General features: G+C 32.1%; 1 protein-coding gene across 1 annotated transcript; it reads right to left on the bottom strand.

Moving 5' to 3' along the window:
• Positions 1-528: 528 nt before the first annotated feature.
• On the bottom strand, positions 529-21,844 carry LOC139527843 (uncharacterized). Its single transcript, XM_071323521.1, has 8 exons — positions 21,747-21,844; positions 15,269-15,900; positions 14,608-14,674; positions 11,107-11,406; positions 10,319-10,624; positions 5,734-6,039; positions 5,038-5,349; positions 529-1,808 (listed from the first exon to the last, which is right to left on the bottom strand). The coding sequence occupies exons 2-8, from the start codon at positions 15,896-15,898 to the stop codon at positions 742-744; spliced, it is 2,988 nt and encodes a 995-aa protein (XP_071179622.1). The 5' UTR covers positions 15,899-15,900; positions 21,747-21,844; the 3' UTR covers positions 529-741.
• Between the last annotated feature and the right edge of the window lie 1,059 nt (positions 21,845-22,903).

Raw genomic sequence — 22,903 nt, forward strand, 5'->3', positions numbered from 1 at the left:
GAAAATGTGAAACAATTCAAACGAGAAAATAAACGGCCTTATTTATGTACAAAAAATGAACGAAAAACAAATATATAACACATAAACAAACGACAACCACTGCTTTACAGGCTCCTGACTTAGTACAGGCACATACATACATAATAAGGCGATGTTAAACATGTTAGAAGGATCCCAACCCTCCCCTAACCTGGGACAGTGGTATAACAGTACAACATAAGAACGAACTATACAAATCAGTTGAAAAAGGCTTAACTCATCAGATGGACAAAAGTACGTGGACGTGGCCGGATACTTGTACATTCCAACAACAAAAAGACAATAGGAACAGATCTGAGACTACTCGCAGTTATCTGACAGCTAGGTCAAAGCCACTAACAACTAATAAAAAACAAATCATGCATCTAAGTCTAAATTATCAATCCTTACACATCCAACATCCAATGTATATAGTGTAAAGGCGTCATAAACAGTCAGAGAAACACATGACCTTGTACAATGCCAAGATACAGGTATCGATAGATTGTAGATTCATGAATGTGTATATGTATATAACATACTAGTGTAATAATTAGTTTGGTACTTATTCTCATATGCATAAGATATTAAATTTGCAATTCCATCTAGACATTAATTTACAAGCATATATTGTTTACAATTCAATTTTTGAATATGTTCTAATGTTACGGATAATTCAATCATCGTTTCGTTGAAGTTATTTATCATTATCTGAGTGGTAGATTATGTTTCAGGTTCCTTTCCAATTAGTAGCAAAATATTTTTATAATCAGTTCTATTGCCACGGACAATATTGTTCCCGGGAATGTTCAACAAATTATCGACTGCTCCAGTATTTAGTGCTCGCGATTCATCGACAACGATGTTCATTGTTTTCAGAATTCTGTTGATCATCGATTGACGATTATCGTTAAGGTTGCACATTACAATGTCCAAAATCTCAGTTCTCCATAGGAACGCCGCGAAATCTATTGCTGTATAATTACGAGAGTTACGCAACTGCAACAAATCAAATTTATTCTGACAAAAATGCTGTATATATAGTTTATACTTTTTACTTAAGGTATAAAACGCAGCTATAAAGTGAAATATTGTGTTTCTGTTTTTATCAAGTGTGCGATAAAATGCATCGTACAGCATTGGAAATTTACGAAAAATATTAAAGTCAGTGCCTTCCTTAGTAAGACCATCTAGGAAAGTATCCATGTGGTTAAATGTTATGTCACCGCCACCTTGTCGCAATATATCTACAAATAAATCAAGGGTTTCGCGATCTATTTCTTCTCCCAATTGTCTAATGTATTGCCCGATTAAATGGGCATCGTCTTTATCAAACTTCATTCGCTGAAAAAATGCATTCGCCAAAGTGTAACCATCGACTTCCAAAAAGTCCCCATCTTTATTCTCTCTCTTAAGGCGGACGTGGTCAAAGAGAATATCAAAACTACAAAACTTCATTAAACACTCGATACATTCTTTACCAAAAGAACTTATAATTATTTTTTGGATATTATCGTCTCTTGGCTTATATGTACCATTTTCCATTTGTTTTAGGTAGATTGGAACTAGTTTCCTTTCTAGTATGTCGACAAGTGGGCTTACAATAACATTCGAAACTTTAAAGACAGCTTCGGATATTTCACGCAAAACTATTGAATAGTCATCTTCAAGTGATAACGAACCCCGCATCACAGTATAAACTAGGAGAACATAGGAAAGCGCGGTCTTTCGGCAATTTTCCCCACTCACTCGCATACCATCTATTCTTTTGTAAGTCTCTTCATCAGTTCCTTAATATATAAAATAGCAATTTGCATATTATGTAAGTGTATGATTTGGTGTACGCGTAATGATAACGTTTCCTGCTGGACTACAGAAAAATATCTCTGACAAAATGCAAGATACAGTTGAGTAGTTTCGCATTATCAACACTAGAGCCTTTTTAATCTTTTTTTTATTCAAGCGTCATTTGACGAAAATTACCCATAAGTTTTTTTGAAAATCAACAACATAACACGTGTCAGTATTTTGTAATTCATTTTACAAGATTTTTCTCACTTAGAAACAGAAAGAACAATCACGAACATCAATACAACACGTACATCTGTGTATTTGTTGTATTTCTGAATAAGTTATGTTTGTATGTTTATGATGTATGCTTTCATAATTTTAGCTGCTTGATCCTGACTATTATCAATTATGTTTTTTCGGTTGCTCATCCACTTGTGTCAATATAACGAAACTATAATCAATTGTCTTGGAAATGGAAAGATTAAAATCGAACTAAACACGCAATGTTATCCACAGAATGACTGTACCGATTCAGGAATATATGACAGTTGTTCACCATTCGTTCCAAAGCTTGACAAAGTCTAGCGTTTGATTCTTAATCTATCTTTTGTAGACGAAACGCGCGTCTAGCGTAAATACAAAATTTAATCCTGGTATCAAAGATGAGTTTATTTATAGACTTCCCACCTTCTTATAATCTATATTAAAGCTCAATATTTGTATTAGTTCTTTTTCAGTTGCTCTTTAGATCAAAACTTGTAAATAAATGATACTTTGAAATTTGAACTAGTAAGCAATAAATCATCAATGATATCAGGCTAAATATAGCAAGCGAATTTAAATGCGTAATGGCGTAATGTCATTAGGATCATAAACTTACTCGATGAAAAATAGAAAAAAAAACATACAATAATTTCTTTTTTTCATATCATGATTGAAATCACGATGACAAAGTGTAGATACTATTCTGTACGCTATCCGGAAGTCGCGATTTTTGAATCGATGATTTCCAACTGGCTAACAGGACGGTTTTGCCTACGGTAACTTTTTATCATCATTTGTTTACTCCTATATCTACAAAGTGCTTTGGACATCTTCAAGGTATATATAGCATCAAAAATTTGAGTAACTGTAACAAAAACATGCATTATAAAATAAAATATACGTGTGCATCACATCAACTTGGTAGAAAAAAGTGAAATCGTCTGACAATTTTGCTCTCGTAGTACAAAGCAAATAATCTTTTATTGCAAATATTTGCATCAGTTTACAGTTAGATATATACTGTTTCAATATTCTTTTCGGATTTAAGTAGAATATTCGTATTTCCCATAAAAAAATATGTTTTCCTTGAGGATCCCAAAATAAATTACTGTACGATCAGTCTAGAACTGACTGTATTCTAGAAGCGATTTCAGATTTTTTGACTGTATGACCAGTCGTGATTTTGAAGAAAAAACAACAGCAATTTGAAGGTATATACGTTTATATTATGTGATATTATGAACTATCCAGGGAACTATAACGTGTAATTACTTTCATCAGACAATACAAATATATTTCTGATGAATTTTTTAGACGGCAAAATAATTGTATGTTTGTTCGATCGGTCTTATTCAAAATCAAATGCCTAAAAAGTAATACATGATTCGCTTGTGAACTTTGTAATAGTGTATCGTTACAGTTATCTGTTTAGCTATTACATTTTTAAAGATTATTTACACCGTCCGCCATTGACCAATTGATGATAACATAAATCAAGCTTGTCTTTTAAAATAACAAAAAATGGATAAAGACAGCTTTGCGTAGGGGGGTAATTCATGTGATTTAATTTTGGTAAGTTTACAGAAATAGAAGGTCCATAATGCATTAATCGAGTAAAAATGGAGCAATTTCAGAAAACTTTAATGATTGGTTTAGGAGGTGTTGGAAATACCTGATGGGTGCCCCCATATAATGTAATGTTCAAGTCCGTATCTTATATAAAGTAACCCCATACAAGATTTTTGTTACTAAAATTAGAAATAGACGGTGCACAATACAGTCATTATCATTTATGATAAGGAATCCGAATAAGATTAATTAATAGTTATATCAGTGACGGATTCAAAAAAAGGGGATCCGGCAGTTTGAAACCCCTTTTTAACTATCAATGCATTTATATGGGAACATATATTTGAAATCCCCTTTTCTCCTGGATTGGACCGCCTCTTCATTTAAAAATGGCCGGAACCCCCAATGTATATTAAGTGGTTTATGAGGAGATGCGCTTACAAAACCGGCGACACATATTGTATCGGTCCAACGGACGAACGGAAAGACGGACTTCTTTATCACTATAAACCTCGCTTGACAAAGTGGTGTACAATTGAGTGTCAGAGAGACAGCTCTACATCTTAAACAAAGTGAAGGAACTGTGATCAATTATAGGCTACAGTATGGCCTCGAATGTGTGTAAATACATGCATTTTTATATAACAACTAAATCTGTGTGTTTATATGTTAAGTATAACGGAGGACATTTCTGAAACTTATATATTAGTATACATCAAACCTTCCTCTTATTTTAGCAACATTTTAACATCCTTATACTTAATGTAGTAAGTCGAGTACACCCTATTAAGCTAAAACATGTTTCACAAGTTTTCAGGATGTGAATGTATTGAAATATGTTTGTGTTATCTAGAAAAATACCACCTTTTAATGTATCGTAAATAACTTTGAAATCACCACTAGAATACAGTGACATAAAGACTGATCATACAGTTTTAAAATAAACAAGCGAGACTGATCGTACAGTGAGAAATTCAAACAAGTGTAATTTTCTTATTTCTGGGTTCAAAGATATGGTTGAAATTTTTACCACCACTTGAAATATACTTCATTTAGTTAATTAAGTCTGGTTTTTACGTTAATTTGTACACTAAGAGGGTAAAAAGATTGTTTTTAGGTTCGCCGACTGATTTTTCTTAGTGATGCATTTGAAAATCTCTTGATTAAGGCAAAGATACGAATATTGAATGTGCGGAATTTAATTCTAAACCATTTGAGAATATCGATGTCGGCTCAATTAATCATTAAGCAATGTACAGATGATCAACTTACCGTTTAATTCAGTATACCCATCAAATTTAAAATGTGATCCAAAAAGTTCTCGCTTCGAAAATCGCGACTTCCGGATAGCGTACAGAATAGTATCTACACTGTGGATGAGGTTTTATTTCTTACCTGTGTACTCGAGAACAGACGGATTTATACACAAGGATATTCCAACAGTATTCAAAGCATAACATTTATATGAACCTGCGTCAGATGGTTGGCAATTGGTTATAGTTAGAGATGGATTTTTTACAGAACCACCAGTATATTTTCCGTTACTTTCATCTCCTAGTATATGGCGTGAATAAGTGCCACCGTTTGGAGTGAACTCCCATATTATTGATGTAGCAGGTGGTATTCCAGTCACAGTACAACTTATGGTTTGATTTTGTCCGTTGATTATGGTAGCATAAGTTGGACCAATATCAACGTCGAGAACCCCTTAAAAATAATAGAGAGTTTGATTAAACCCTTTTATACAAGTCTAAGATCAAACATTATTTTGTGTCCCGGCATAACACGGTTATGCTATGAATTACGAACCTCCATGCCATAAAAGTGCCCGTTTATATATTTGGCTTGCAAAACATTTGGCACGAGGGTACCGGATGAAGTTTATTTCAGATACACGCATTGTTTGTACGAATATCATATCTATTTAGACAGCTCATCGGATGTTTGAATAAATTAAGAAGATATTATAAGATCTTCATGCATCGATATTCAAATGAATAATTCATTGAAAAAACAGAAAAGTGAACGAAGTACTGATTAATAAATTAATATACATTAAATATAGGATTTCCTTAAACAATATATACAAACCTCCATTTAATCTTAAAGTTGCAGAATTACTAGTGCTTTTGCCAGCAGCATTTATAGCATGACAAACGTACGTGCCTTCATCATCTGATGTAGCAAATTTAATTATCAACGAGGGTGACGTAGGTGTAAAGCCTTGATATCCTTTATCACTGTTGTTTATACGTTTAATTTCGTTTTTACAATATTTCTCCCAGTAAATACCAGTAATCGTAGAATCGAATACGATACTACACGGAATTATAACCTGGTTTCCATATGTGTACGTGTCGATGAAGTAATCTTGTGGAATCTGTATTACAGGTAAACCTTAAAAATATGTAAAAATGATAATGAGGGGGAATAATGAGAAAACAATCATTTATACATTCGTGTAACAATTCCACAAACCTTATATTGTGATAAATCTAATCGTTTCATCGTTTCAACACAAATCTTATGAATATATTTATTGTAAAGGGTAGGATTTATTAAAAACAATATCATTTTTTGCGAAGGAGAATATAAAACACTTTTGAAATTTTGTAAATTTTTTTAAGTACAACAGAAGTAAATTTTCCAATGACCACGTAAATATTTATTCTGCGCAGTTTACAATGATCTTGGTGAATATGGCTTGCTCTGGACAAAATCCAGTATATTAAATGGACCATCTATGAGTTTGTGTGTGAAATAAGATTCAATCTTTTTGATACTTCATTTGCAATGCTATATAAATTAAATGTCAAAATATTCAGAAACTGTGCGTACTATGATTGCATAAATCAAATTTGTGCACCCATCAAACTGTTAAACGTTTACTTACAATTTATTTGGTTTATATACAGTTTATATATTCATTTATATATATAAAATAGACATTCATATTGGAACCGATTGGTAGCCCAGCGATTTCGTCTATATGTTGATATCAGAAACACGTATCAGAATTCACGGACGGTTCGATTCTCAGTGAATGCATATAGAAATTACAAAAAATAAAGGTAAGTTTTTAAAATTATTCCATTAGTGACAAGAAATCAGCAAATTAGTCAATTCGAACTTAATAAAATTAGGCACACAAAGAAAACAATAGAATATAATCTGGTGAGACCATTTCAGCTACAGAGTTAGGACGCGTTGATTCTAGAAAAAGAATCCATGGTAAACGATAGGCTGACGTCACCACAATGGTTTAAGATATATAAACACCATTAGATGGTGTCAAGGGAACTTCACTATCTAAAAACGGACAATTAACAATAGGAAATGAAAAATCCTCTATGTTATTGTAAATGTTGGTATTCAGTTTCCCGTTAAATAAACAGATATGAATACCAAGGAAAGAGCAGTGTTCGTTCTTAGTATAAGTTTTTATTTAAGTTAGTTCAGCAGGATACATTTCTTTAGAGTTCATACAGAAATCTTCATAATTGGGAGCCAATATATATCATCCAAATATCTTATGGTCTTATTAAATTTTTGTATCAGACATTGTTTCGATGGATCTTTGCTGATTTTAGTCATAAACTGTATCTCACAACTATACACAAACAGGTCTGCAATAAGTATTGCACAGTTACTCCCCATTGGAAATCCGATAACTTAACGATATACAGATATAGCTCCACAGAGAACAAAATTATTAAAGGACAGTTATTGTATCAAAGCATTTCTAACTGACATAGTTTTTTTTATAATAAAAATGATCTTAAAGAGTTTGAACCTATATATTCGCATTCTGACTTTTATGTTTTTCTAAATAATTATGACAAAATGTGGTATATTAATAGTAGAAAAAAGCAAAATTGTGGACAGATTCGAAATCACCAATATCAGCATGCAATTTATCATGGACTTCCAACAAATTTTGACGCCCCAAAAGTACACAATTTTCAAAGACCTTATATGGACAATATATTACTATGTTTTTGGTTGTGTCACGTGTACTAGTCAGTTGAAAAGACTGTTTAGCAGTGACACAATGGCTTGAAGACGTAATAAACTTATATTTGTAAGGTGTTTTGTGCAGCTTCGGACGCCTATACATACTGTAGTTGGAATTTGAATTGTATTTGGTTCTACTTGTATAGAGGTAGTTTTACGTTAACTTTACAGTTGTAACAGATGTCATTTTCGAGAATGAAATCAGTTGGATTGTTGATGAATTCGTGAATTTGTGTAATGCAAAATTTACAATAATGGTAATAGTTGCAGCCTTTTTTGCCTGGATAAAAACTAATTCCTTGGCGATTCTTTTTACCTAATGTTTAATACGAGTTATATGTTCTTTGAAAATGTCATTTATGAATTAAAGAAAGAATCAAAGGATTTTTGTCAGCTTTTTCTCGTCTTATCCGTATCGAGCCTTATGTGGGAACGATATATGGGTTCTTTACGGAGGACCGATTTCAACTTTCGGTCATGACCGATGTTATGGTCTCCTGTTATAAAATGTGAGCTAGGGACATAAATGGGACATCAATTTATCTGGAATTTCTGCAATTTCATGATGTAGATGTGTTGTCACTGCAATAAACATATTTACACACTTAGCTATATCAAACTTCTATTTTCGGGTATGTCTTTCGTAACCATAACAAAAAGGGAAAATCAGTGTCATCAAATTAGCAACGAATTTGTTCTTTATCAAAATTATTATTAAAAATACCGGAATTATCTACAAAATCACCGGTGTCAACGTGATGTTCGTAACTGCAATTACGATCATCCACATATGGCCGACACAAATTTAGGGAAATTTTAAAAGGCTGATTTCTCCACTATGGCAGCTTATTTTCAAATTTGTATTATGACGAGAAACATCTTTAAAAGCATTGCCATTGAAATATTTTTTCGTTCATGATGGAAAATTAAAAAAAAGAATGAAAATCGAGATACAAAAAATCACGATGATGATCGTAACTTATATTTATTTTTGTCAACGATGATCGTAACTGTCTGTTCCAACGAAGCATTGTCTGATAAATAAAGCTGTCTGTTATGCAAAAAAGGGTACATTATCAGCTAATGTTCTGATAATAACGAGGAACGATCACTGAGGGGAGGGTAACGTCCTATCGGTAAGTGCACAAAGGTTATGACTAGTCCAGTTAATAGCCAGTTTGATAATATTTGAGATTTGTTTTTCTTTTTGCCCTACACTTTGTATGGACAATAGTACCTTGCGAGAACCTGGTTTGTTTAAGGAATTCAGACTTTAAAGTTTTTTATTAACATATTTAGAATATTTAAGGGAGAGGTTGAAAAATTTAGCATTAAGGAGTGTACCCATATCTGTAGAATGATTTTTTTTTATGAAACTATCAATAAAGGGAGCTACTTTTTTTATTTTTTTTGGGGGGAAGAACTAGAATGAAAAATTTTGTCCTGTTTTTTTCTAAAGTTGAAATCTCATCCTGCGTTTTTATTTTTCCCTCTATTCTGTCCTGCCTTTTTTTCATTAGTTCATCCCGATTTTTTTACTAAAATTGTGGTCCTGCCTTTTTGTTTGTCTAAGTTGCTAATCCGGGCTTTTTTTTTTAACTCAAAACTCCTATCCTGCCATATAACGTAAGTGTACGGATTTATAGCTTGGAAATAAATCATAGAATCTAATATGAACATGTAAACCATCTAATTTAACTTTTCCTTCTTTACATGAACAGCCAACCATTGGTAAATATAGGCATCAGTAGTCCAGTGACGGACCAAGAAATTTTTATAAAGGGGAAGGGGATTCCCTATATAATCAAAATCAAATTTTCTCCACAAACAGGGGACGCATAAATACTGGCCCTTCCTCTAAATCCGCCTCTGTACTCTACCAATGTTTAATAGTCATAGTTTGATTAAGAAAATTCAAGACCAGGCAACAAGTTAAAACCGATAGAAAAAAACATCAAATAATGTGACTTTATGCCTACCATTTATACTTAGGTTATTTCTAAAACATTCAGTGACGTTTGGCCTGTGTTCTTAAACTGTACCATGAGGATGATAATTATATTTACTTCATATGAACGTATTCCATTTTGAATGTTAACTAAATTACTCATAAGAAAAAATCTTGAGGACATTGTATATAAGCCTGCCAATTCCGCTTTATTACCGCTCATTTTGTTAAGTCTTACTATTTTCAGTTATACCAATATATATCGTGACTGCTGAATAGGATGTTCATTTAAAGAAAAATCACATCGTAAATTTTAAGTTACGATCATTTTTTTGTAAAAACAAGTTCAAGTTACGATCATCCTTAGACGAAGTTATGATCATCATCGTGGTTTTTCAATCTCGATTTTTGTTCTTCTGTTTGTTTGTCTATCATTAAGGAAAAACACATTCAATGGCAAAGCTTATTCAGATTTTTATTGATATAAAACAAATCTGAAGATAAGCTGTTAAAGTGGAGAAATCGGCTTTTTAAAATAACCCTAAATTCGTGTACGCCATATTGGGATGATCGTAACTGCAGTTACGATCATCACGATGACACCAGTTAAAATAAAAAACTTTATTGACATATTTGATATAAATAGAATGTTTCTTATGATCTTCAACGGAAAAAAATAATTTAAAAATGTGTGAACCCCTGTTTATTACTTACTAACATAACATAACTCTGAAGAGTTACTTGAAGATATTCCGACAACATTAGTCGCAAAGCAGACATATGATCCGGCGTCAGATGGCTGAAAGTTGGTAACAGTCAGAGAAGGATTCTGTGGTGAGCCACCAGTATATTTTCCACCACAGTCTTCTATACTAATCGTTTGCGCATTGCCACCAGGTGGAGTGAACCGCCATATAATTGATGAGGCAGGTGGTAATCCACTCACGGTACACTTAATGGTTATATTTTTTCCTTGGGTAATGTTAGTAATAGTCGAACTAGTATCTGTATCAAGATATCCTGAAAAGTGAGTTTATATACATTTACCTCTCTATCCTCAATTAGATGAAATCTACAGTTACGTGTATATATAATTTAGAAAAGTTTAAAATATGGGCATTCTGATTTTATAAACCAACCCATAATATGAGTACTATGGTTTGCTACTGACACTTTACTGATCTATAGAGGGTTATAAAATCCATATTGAATGAAGACGAAAGCAAATCTCCTATACATGGGTAACCTTCAATGGATTCGTAGGGGTTGAGTAGTGAACCATTTAACATTTGAACTTGTGTACAAATATATGAATGAAATTTATAATCATTAATCGATGACGTCAGCGTTGATAATAGATGTGAGTTAGTTCATGAATCCCATATGAAATATACTAACCCATATACATCCATAGGCCGTCACCACGTGACGGCGTTAAACCAATCATAACGTCAGAATATATCCGAGGAGCGATAAAACATAACTAAAACTCAACTATTTACCTCCATTAACTATCAAAGTTACAGGATTACTAATATTTTCACCAGCAGCATTCTCAGCAAGGCAGATGTATGTTCCAGCATCGTCAAATGTAACAAAGTTAATCGTCAACGAAGGTTTAATAGGTGTACTGCCTTGGTATCCACTATCATCGTTGAATATAGGTACATACACGTTGTTAGAAGTTCTCTCCCAGTTGACATGTGTTACTGTAGAATTAGATACGATACTGCATGGAATTACAACTTTGTCCCCATATGTGGCTGTAAAAGTACTCTTATTAATCTGAATTGCAGGTAAACCTAAAATAAGGTATACAAGAATAGATATATTAACACTTTTGTTGACTCTCCAAAGATATTAATGCAAGAAAACGTATTACCGTCCCATTTAAAGAGTAAAGCTTATACACCCCACCCCCCGGTTGACACATGTTCTATCGTCATCATTTAATGACACGTACAATGGACCTTGTTTATCTAAATTATACCTTACCGTCATAAAAATCCATAAAAGGGTATACATAGCCGAGTCATTAAGATCAATCTACCATTTTTACCATACAGTAAAAAATTACCTGCAGAAATATTGTGATGAGGTATATGCTACTTGTGATGTCAACCATATCTGTTTTATCTTTAATTATTCTAATGTGCTATTCCAATATTTTCAATTGCAGTCTAATGATTTTGAAGTTATACCAATATTTGCGATTTTTATATGTTCTGAACTACTTTTCCTTTTGCTCAATAGAAATATAGACTGAATATCAAATCATCAAATTTCTAAATCTTGCAGGTTACAACTGATGAGTTGAGTTTGTAGTAATCTTTTTTTTTCAACAGATAATCAGTATTCCTTTGGGTTCTTATGTTGTTATCCTGCTGGTCGACTTGTTGTATTTAAATAAAGGAGAATTCTAGCAGAACACTATGAAAACACAAGCATTTTAATTTCAGATTTATTGATGATGCCCTGTTACTCCATCACTCATATATCAGTTAATGCTGGCATCTAACTGTACATCGACGAACTTGTTGAAAAAGATATTAACGAAACAACAAGCTTTTCTTTACATTTCATTAATGCTCACACAGATGAACGAAATCTAGAACTAGAATTTTTGACAAACCCTCGACTTTCAAATATAACTTAACACGGTTCAGTACGTTTCCATTGAGACTGACAACACATTTTTTATTTTTTTTATTCAAATTTCCATAGAAAAATGTGACGAATATATCATACATGGGGCACCATATGTTTTTTTATAACGATAACAAATATTTAATTCAATCATTTCCTGCATATGGGGCACCATATGTTAGAAAATGTAAGCATTCATTAAACAGAAAGTTGATGAGCCATAATTTGAAGAAAAAATATCCCACGGTTGTAAATGCAACCTAACAACAAATTTCTGTAAAAGAGGGACGAAAGATAAGCTCTTATTTGTAGTTCCTTGGACAAATACAACGAAAACTTCATACATAGTCACAACGTGTTAGAAAATATAAGTAAGCGGTCAACAGAAAGTTGATGAACGATTTAGTCTGGAAACGGATTACATGGTATATTATGGGCTATATTATGGGCGCACAAATTCTGACACCAAAGAGGTAGGGCCAATTTGTCGTGAATTTTTTTCACAGACGGGCCAATTTCAAAAAGTGCTGACAGATCTACTGTAAAAACAAAAAATAAAATGCTTTTTGATCAATATCTCGATTTACATAGATTATGATATGTGTGATAAATAGTTTATTTAACCCTAAAAAAAATGAAAGTTCAATATGCGATATTTAGGGTGGTTTTAGGTGGGAAAAACAGAGAATCCCCCAGCAGGACATTCTAAACAAAAAAAAGTTAGGGTTTTTGTGACTGTGGTAATTTATACTACTTTTTCCCTAAAAAATGAAGTTTGTTTTGTGTGTCCTTATAACATTAAAAACAACTTTTTTATGACAAAAATTGTAACATCGCTAAATTGTACTGATATAGCTCCTTATTAAGTCATTGAAGTCAGGCGTCGCAGTGGCTCCATCAGTAGAGCATAAAACTACTTTTTAAATGTTGAATGTTTTGAAGATATGGTTCGAATCTCGCTTAGACTTTTCACATTTTTTTGTTGTTAAATTAAATTTTAATGTTTCTTTCGTATTTTTTTCGGATGTTGGCTTAATTCATAGAGTCATTCTGGTTCATTTTGACTATATAGTATACTAGTATATAATATTATTAAAGATAAAAATAATGTATCGCTTATTGTGTGCATTCCTATGACTGTCCATACTCTTGACTTACTTTCTATTCATGTGTTTACATTTATTTCATATATGCAAGGAACAACTGTCGTCAAACTGATGTAGGTGCCTGTACATAACCAATAACACGAGAATTTATTATATAGCAAAAAAGCCAAAATGCTGCGTGTGTAATATACACATTACTTAAAATGAGGCCATTGTATACAAGTTTCAAAACAACACAAAAAGATTTTGAAACCTTTTTTGAACATGGTTTTTATATGTAACAAATACAGGCAACAGCAATTTTGTCGCAAATTCATTAACTGTGTAGATACTAGTACTGACATTTTTACCACCGCCCCCCACCGGTACCTAAGTCATCAGAAAATAAAACAACACCACAGAACAAATAAATTACACTACAAATCGTGATTGTAGGTAAAGCATCAAGAAGCTATTGCATCTGTATCACAACGAAGGGCCGATTAGTTAAAATGCCAGAAAAGGTCATATAACATGTGTTAGTAATACAAGGTGTTCTATGATCAACTGATGTAAGATGTTCTCCGGTTAAAATATATATTATCTTATCTAATTTTATAGACGATAAAACCTTATAAGATCAGGACAAATACAGATATACATATACTAGTATTCAAAATGAGAAAAACAGTATCCCATTTGAATTTGTTTGATATAATTTGGCTTGTTGACAAGTTACGTGGTATGGTATCTAATGAACATAAAGGATGTTTTTTTTTATTAAACAAAGTCAATGTAAAAAAATCAATAGTCTTGGCCTTGTTTTTTGTAGGAATACCTGTTCAAGGTTTACAAATAAATAATGTAACGTGTGTTCATGTACTTTAATTAACATCTATCTGGCTATTTAAAACATGATTTACCTATCTTATCGAATAAAAGGATTTACGACAAAATGGCTCTAGCTCTTTCAGGAAGCTCAATTCTACAGTTTCCTATTAAAATGCCTCAAAAATTTCATTATGGTTACCTTGTGATATCTATGTCCCGTTAAAAAAAAGGAAATCTGTGAGCATGTATCACTTAAACAGGAATACAGGCCTAAAATTTGTTTCTCATATCACCTTGGAATTTATCATATGCTTTCGTTTGAATAAGACGTAAAGTCTGTATATGTGTACCTATCCACTAGCAATGCTAAAGTCAACTGATTTTTATGAAGAAAAAAAAGTAAGAAAATATGTGCCCAATAATAAACGTAATATACGGTACCTCTTTCAATAAGTGTATCTATTTTGCCTAGTAATCTTTGTTGCATTACAAGGCTTTCGGATATATCCTGAAAATCAAGAAAAGACATCTTTAACATTCAATTTTCACTTTTCCTTAACTTTATGTAAATCGTGTTGTGTTTGTTTATGTAATTCAAGCAATCTTTTAATACTCATCATTTTTTTCTCTCACAAGTACAGATCGGATAAAAATTTGAAATTCTCGTTTTTATATACTAGTTTATCATGTAATACAGTTAACTCCTCATTTCCTTGTAATTATTTCAAATACAAATAGCAAGACATCTTTGTACAGTTAAAATAAGAAAAAAAATCTAAGCGTATTTATCTCTTAAACAAGAATACAGGTCTATAATTTGTGTCTCTATTATATACTATCTTTTGAATGAGATTTTAAGTCGAAAAAAGTTGTTCGTTAAGAAAACAGAATCTGTGAATAATTAAATACGCTTCATAATTTTCAAATTTGATAATCGTTTGTGTTACATCGTTTTTGAGAATATTACATTTTGCTTTCATCTTGCTATTTGTTGTACATAGCAACCTAGAGTACAGAATAAAAGCTTTGAATTTCAACTGCTGTTGATAACTCTGTTAACCCCTACCGATCTTGGTAAATTTTTTTTAATGAAAAGTCTTACATCTTTCATATTTGATAACTGGTTTAGATATTCCGTGTAATCCGCAGAGGCTGCCAAAATTCTTCTATTTCTCATTTTCCGTATTCTTGGCTTGATGTCATTAAAATATTTTTGATCGACGGCTTTAGCCAAATTAAGGGCTGCATTTTCTAAGACGGACCACATTAGATCAAACTCATTTTCGTCAATGTTTCTTGCAATATGAGCAATGTCATTTCGTGTCTTCCTGATAATGTCTAAGGATTGTAATTCCTGTTGTGTAAGAGATGTTGCACAGCAATTTTTAAGAATTGTAATTGCCAATGTTATATCGAGCTCTGATACTTTAACATTAGGTCTCGCACTATAAATACACGAGTGGTTGTTACTAAGAATATTACATGTGTTCTGTCCTTGTTCATATAATTTATCGAACTGTACTTTCTTAACAATCGGTTGATTTTGAAAGTTTTCATTGCGATTGCAAGCGCAACAAGTTCTTTGATAAGAATAAAGGTGGAATAATGTATGTCTCTGGTTAAGGAGAAACGTTTGAAAGTTGTCTGGTTGAAATTTGTTTTTCAGAAATGTTTCGACCAGTTCTGTTACAATTTTTTGTAGAAACAAGAAGACTCGCACAAGTTTTTCCATACCTGCAATAGAAAAAATAAGTTAGATTATCCTGTACTATTAGGAACCAATCATGGAAAATTTGTGTTAACCTGAATCTATACACCTGGAAAAAAGTATTGGAACACTTTCATAAAAAAAACAACGGAAAATGAAATGATTTGAAAATGTGTATAATTTGGGTTTTCCCGAATACTTTTAATCCGTTTATGTTTTAAATTTGAATTTGTGTTAATAGTTTACATTTCGTCCAATATTATACCCTAAATGGATAGGACATAACAGCTGCACGTAAATAGTTTTTTGCGTTTTTCTCAACTATTTTCTTCGGTATAGAAGACAAGATAAAGCTTGTATAACGTTTTCAGTACAGCTATAATGATGCGTCTCGCTAGTATTATTCTGCCTGAAATGTAAGTCAATAACACGATTTCAATTTTAAAACACAAATGAATTAAAAGAATTTGGTAAAACCCAAATTATATACATTCTACAATTATGTCATTTTACATCGTTTTCAATGGAAGTGTTGCAAACCTTTTTCCATGTGTATATTAAACGTTTTGATTATTTAAACAATTTAAATATCTTTTTGCACAGAAGCTTCATTATTGTTTGCAATCCTTGTATATTATAAATACAACCACTTGGTTGATGCCACTGCTGGTGGACGTTTCGTCCCCGAGGGTATCACCAGCTCAGTAGTCAACACTTCGGTGTAGATATGAATATCAATAATGTGGTAATTTTTATAAATTTCCTCAGGATTTTCTTATCCCAGGCATCGATTACTTTACCCGTATTTGGCACAACATTTTGGAATTTTGGATCCTCAATGCTCTTCATTTGGCTTCATAAATATTTTGATATGAGCGTCACTGGTGAGTCGTATGTAGACGAAACGCGCGTCTGGCGTACTAAATTATAATCCTGGTACCTTTGATAACCATTCAAGTTATTATGTTTTTAACTTATCCCTTCGAGAATCAATAACATGTATAACTGGAAGTAAATAAAGCAGGTTTCATATATTCTGAAGTTAACTGAAGGACATATAATGTGACTGATAATTTGTTTCCAAGTAATTTGTGAAGTATTCAAAAAGATTAAAAAGTTTAGTATTTTACCGCCTAAATTAACGATGAATTATAAATATCCTATCTATGTACAAATATCTGGAATCAAAAACAAGTAATTAAAACGGTTATAAAAAGTAAAAATAAAAAATATCTTATGGTTTTAATAAGTGTGTTAAAGTAATAATGTTTTGATCTTACGAATTACTTTAAGATTTTGTCCATATGGTTTTCAATGGCTACATTTGTAGCAGTGTGTATCATCAATATTCTCTTTCATGTCATTACTAGCATGGCCATGTTATCATATCTCCGTTTCTTTTTTGATTCCTCTTCTTTAAAGATAATATGTGATATTTTAAAAGTAACCGACTCTACACCAGAAACCAAATCATATGAAGGTATACAACTACAGATCACCATAAGATCTTCAACAATGCATGAACCCATATTGTATAGAAAGCACAAATGTTAAATAATTCAAACGAGAAAACTTACGGCCTTGTATGTATTTTATACAATTTTTCCTTTACGCTTGATGAATATATATTCATGTTTGTCAAAATACGACTATGATTCTCAAATTCTTTGAGTATTAGTTTAAAAATACATCCAGTGTCCGGTATATAAAGAGCAGTTTCTAAATTTTTATACGGTTTGATATTTTTCAACTTAAATTAAGGTCATCCATGAGCATCAACATATCATAAAATGTGTTTACAGGTTTAAGAATACAAAATCAGTTATCTAAATTGAAGGTAAATTGGGGAAATCATACATACATATGATGCAAAAATTAAATAACACTTTCAGATACATGTATTTGGAATATATTTCGGTCTCAGTATAAACGACATCAGTATGTACTCAAGGGAAATTTGGGCTGCTGTAATACTAACATTGAACACTGCTTTTGCCTAGATGCCTAACACCAACATCTATGTCATCATCTTACAGTGTTTATGAAGTGCAAAATTATGTCCGAAGGAAATATCATCCAGCGAAAAATTGTTACACAGCTACTTTCGCATAGGTACTATTTCTGTACAAAAAATCTGTAGTACTGGAAATTTACTTATAATATTCAGTACTATTTAGATACAAGTACAAGTACAAGTACCTAAATATTACAATAATTTTAAAGTAAAGAAATAGTACTAAATATTAAAAGTAAATTTCCAGTACTACATATTTTTAATACAGAAATAGTACCTATGCAAAACTAGCTGTGTACAGACTATATTATTATTTTTTCCCCGTAGAAACATATTTCACTGTGAGATGTTTTCCATTGCCGTGAAATTGTATAAGGGAAAGTTATAATATTTAATATTAATAGTTAATAAAAAAAACTAAATATTTACAAATACTATGGACAAATAATAATAGTATCTAAATTAGTGAGAAAAAAAAAGAACCAAAAAAGTATCATAATGGGAAATAATTAATTCAACAGATTGTAATTAAAAACTCTTATATGATTTGTTTTCTAGGGAATACGTTGATAAAATTGGTGGGTAATTGATATTGACGTTTTTATTTTTCGATAGACGACGTTGACCGAACTTTTTTTCTAAACCAGTGTAAACAAGATGGTTGCGATAATAACAACGACGTTAACCAATTTTTTACTGTGTCAAATTCTCCGACGGATTAAAATATACAGATGAAGGGATAAACCGTTCCATTTTTAGCTCACCTGGCCGAAAGGCCAAGTGAGCTTTTCTCATCACTTGGCGTCCGGCGTCCGTCGTCCGTCGTCGTCCGTCGTCGTCCTGCGTTAACTTTTACAAAAATCTTCTCCTCTGAAACTACTGGGAAAAAACTTGGCCACAATCATCATTGGGGTATCTAGTTTAAAAAATGTGTCCGGTGACCCGGAAAACCAACCAATATGGCCGCCTTGGCTAAAAATAGAACATAGGGGTAAAATGCAGTTTTTGGCTTACAACTCAAAAACCGAAGCATTTAGAGCAAATCTGACAAGGTAATATTGTTCATCAGGTCAAGATCTATCTGCCCTGAAATTTTCAGATGAATCGGACATTTCGTTGTTGGGTTGCTGCCCCTGAAATGGTAATTTTAAGGAAATTTTGCTGTTTTTGGTTATTATCTTGAATATTATTATAGATAGAGATAAACTATAAACAGCAATAATGTTCAGCAAAGTAAGATCTACAAATAAGTCAACATGAGCAAAATGGTCAGTTGAGCACTTTAGGAGTAATTGCCCTTTATAGTCAATTTTTAACCATTTTTCGTAAATCTTGGTAATCTTTTAGAAAAATCTTCTCCTCTGAAACTACTGGGCCAAATTTAACCAAAATTACCCATAATCATCATTGGGGTACCTAGTTAAAAAAATGTGTCCGGTAACTCGGCCAACAAACCAAGATGGCCGCCATGGCAAAAAATAGAACATGGGGGTAAAATGCAGTTTTTTTTGGCTTATAACTCAAAAACCAAAGCATTAAGAGCAAATCTGACAGGAAGTAAAATTGTTGATCAGATCACGATCTATCTGCCCTGGAATTTTCAGATGAATCGGATAATCGGTTGTTAGGTTGCTGGCCCTGAATTGGTATTTTTGAGGAAATTTGGCTGTTTTTTTTTTGTTATTATCTTGAATATTATTATAGATAGAGATAAACTGTAAACAGCAATAATGTACAGCAAAGTAAGAACTAAAAATAAGTCAGTATGACCAAAAAAGTCAATTGACCCCCTAAGGAGTTATTGCCCTTCATAGTCAATTTTTAACAATTTTCTTAAAATTTGAAGATTTTCAATAACATTTTCCTCAGAAAGTACTGTTATAGATAGAGATAATTGTAAGCAGCAAGAATGTTTAGTAAAGTAAGATCTACAAACACATCCCCATCACCAAAACACAATTTTGTCATGAATCCATCTGTGTCCATTGTTTAATATTCACATAGACCAAGGTGAGCGACACAGGCTCTTTAGAGCCTCTAGTTATCTCTCAACTTCGCTTGTGAATGTACCAACGTATTTAAATTAAACGAAAGTAATCTTTGTTTTACTTGTTTTACATGTTTTTCGTTTTTCTATATCTCAAACAAGTCAAAACATTGACTAAATATTATCATTAGAGCAATGATATCATGCATATATACAAATCAACGTGCAAACATCTTTTAAAGTAATGTATTATATGCCTTTTTGTGCTTCTGTGTTACAAATTTGTTTGTTTTCATTGTGATATAAATTATAACACAGTGTTGACTGATGTACCCCTATTTTTGACGTTTTAACCTATTATGTCCGTGTATTTTGTTCGGAAATCGTTGTTAATATAATGGAATTTTATGCAGCTTTTAAACATGTAAGAGGTTTTGCTAGCGACAGAACGAGATCTTATCCATCATTTTCTACTTAAGAAAATGTCTATACCATGTTAGGAATACAAACGTTGTGATTCATTCGTTCAATGTGTTTAAGCAATTGATTTTGCAATTTAATTAGTGACTTTCCGTTTCACATTTTCCTTGGAGTTAAGTACTTTTGTGATTTAACTTTTTGTCATATCCTATATTATATTGCAATGTTCGATACAAAGCAAAACATGTCTTCATTCGACTCAAAAGCTATTCAAATCTTTGAACAAACTTTTTGATGGGATGTAGCTGCGATACTGTTGTCAGTTATAACTAAAGATTGCATATTTTGGAATTTATATTGATTCACTCCTAAGGACGTTGTATCTGAAATAATTACATTAGATGTATGTTTCATTATATTACATCATTCTGATTGGCTAACTAGCAATCTCGTGATATTCATTAATCAATTGCATTACACAATGCAACTTTTCATTCATGATGACACGAGGTCCCACAATAAAGTGCACAGGTAAATGAAATAAAAACTTGATAAAAGGCGTGTTTTCATGATCCTTTAGGTAAAAATGTAATAAGTATTTACAGGGTTGTAAAAGCGTTGACCGTGCGCACATTTTTAGTATGAAGCGCTTCCGCGCTTCATACAAAATGTACTTCCGTCACCGCTTTTACACCCCAATAAATTTACAAAAAAGAGCATTCAGTTCTTAATTCAACACATATATTGTTTAAAAAATCGTTGGCATGATACGGGTTGTGTTCCTCTCGACGTGTATTTTATGATGATATAGTACTAAACGAGAGGGACTATGATTTTCACACGATATAAACCTTCAATAAGTTTTATTGGAGTCTGTAACTGGTATTTCAATGACTACTAGTAGTCCTTTATTATTTTACGTTTATATTACAAACGATACTAGTATTGCTATTTCTACGTAACATTTGTTGATGTCATGGTCATAATATTATCATACTCCGTCTAGGTATTTATCTTTGTATCGAGTCTAGTATATTGTGTACCTGACCCATTGATTTGTTTTAAGTCAACATTAAATTTTTCGTCACAAGGTAAATTCAAGATGGCCTATAGAAAATCGATATCGTTAGCCTTATTAAACCTATAAACCCTCAGATGAAACAGCTTAGTTTTAAAACCAAAAATGCTTAGTATTATAGTTCAAGGAATCTTAGAATTGTTTTACAATTAACATGCTAGTTTACACATAGAAATAGCTATGGATAATGTATCATGGTAAACAAAAATACTTTTTGTTGAAAGTTCGCATAATCAATAGAAAAAAAATTGAATGATTTGATAAGTTGTTCTAATGATGACGTGATAATCCAGCACGATAAAAAAAAAGAAGCCTAGAAACAAATGAACAAGTTATTAGTCTTCATTGCAACAAGAAAAAGAAAAAATCTTACCTCACTATAACAATGAGTCATTTGCTTTTCGGTCATCCAATATGTCGCTTAAAATAATGTTAAGCACATGCGCAATGGCGTATTGGTTTATTTTTATTATGGCAATGATGAAATATATCTTATGTAACTTACAAAATTAAATGACCTACTTTGACACATAATACATCCTGGTTGACATAGTTCAAAGTTCATATAACTATGTGTATTATTAAACAATGTGTTTATTTATATGTAGTTTCACATTTGGTTAAAACTGTTTAAGAAGGAGCCAGTCTATTAACATTTATAGAAACGACGTAACATAGAAGAACAGTATGTCGTCTTATGAATGGACAATTATAATTAGGAATCTGATGTCCAGTAGGTTGTTGATATGGTTCTTAAATGTTTCTCGTTTGTCGTTCTTTTTATATAGATTACACCGTTGGTTTTCCTGTCATCGTACTATTGCCATGAGGACTTCACTTTCCCCTAAATAACAATGTTATGGTGCTTTTCAACATCTTTAATCGTTCATATCACCTTTCTGTGTGTCTTTGAAGTGGCACTTTATTGAAAGTGGGAGGGCGTAGAAATGATTTCTGAACGGGTTCAATTTGAGGCTTTAAATTTTAATAGTTCTAATTCATTGCTTTTGTGATTGTTCGAAACAGATATATTAAAAGTATGAAATTGGAACTAATTTCAAACCAAATTTCTTTGTGAAGGACAGAACATTAGCATACATAATTTTGATAGCTTGTGTCTAATATTGCACACTGTCAGTTAACAGTTTTAAGTCAATTATGATTGTGAAAGGGCAAGAACATGAATAATGCAGTCGTATATACAAAAATGCTTTCGATAAGACTCCATGAAACGGGCGGAAATACTGTCTATAAGATATTACATCTGGAACATCTTGCTGTGAAACATTTATTGGCTATTATCTTGAGGAGGAAATTAAAATGATATTGAAAAAAAGACGATATCATAAAACGAAAATGTGAGGTTATAAAATTCGCATGGTCTTACAAAGTCCGGCTTAATAAATGAATTCGAATTTCCTTTATTGGCAGTGTCGATATTTGATGCTTATTCAGAATGAAAACAAGCTGAACAGTAAAAATTTTCCGTAGTAAACGACATTATACATAAAAAGACCCGTGATGAATATA

Source organism: Mytilus edulis, chromosome 6 (assembly GCF_963676685.1).
Source record: "Mytilus edulis chromosome 6, xbMytEdul2.2, whole genome shotgun sequence".
Taxonomy (NCBI): Eukaryota; Metazoa; Mollusca; class Bivalvia; order Mytilida; family Mytilidae; genus Mytilus; species Mytilus edulis.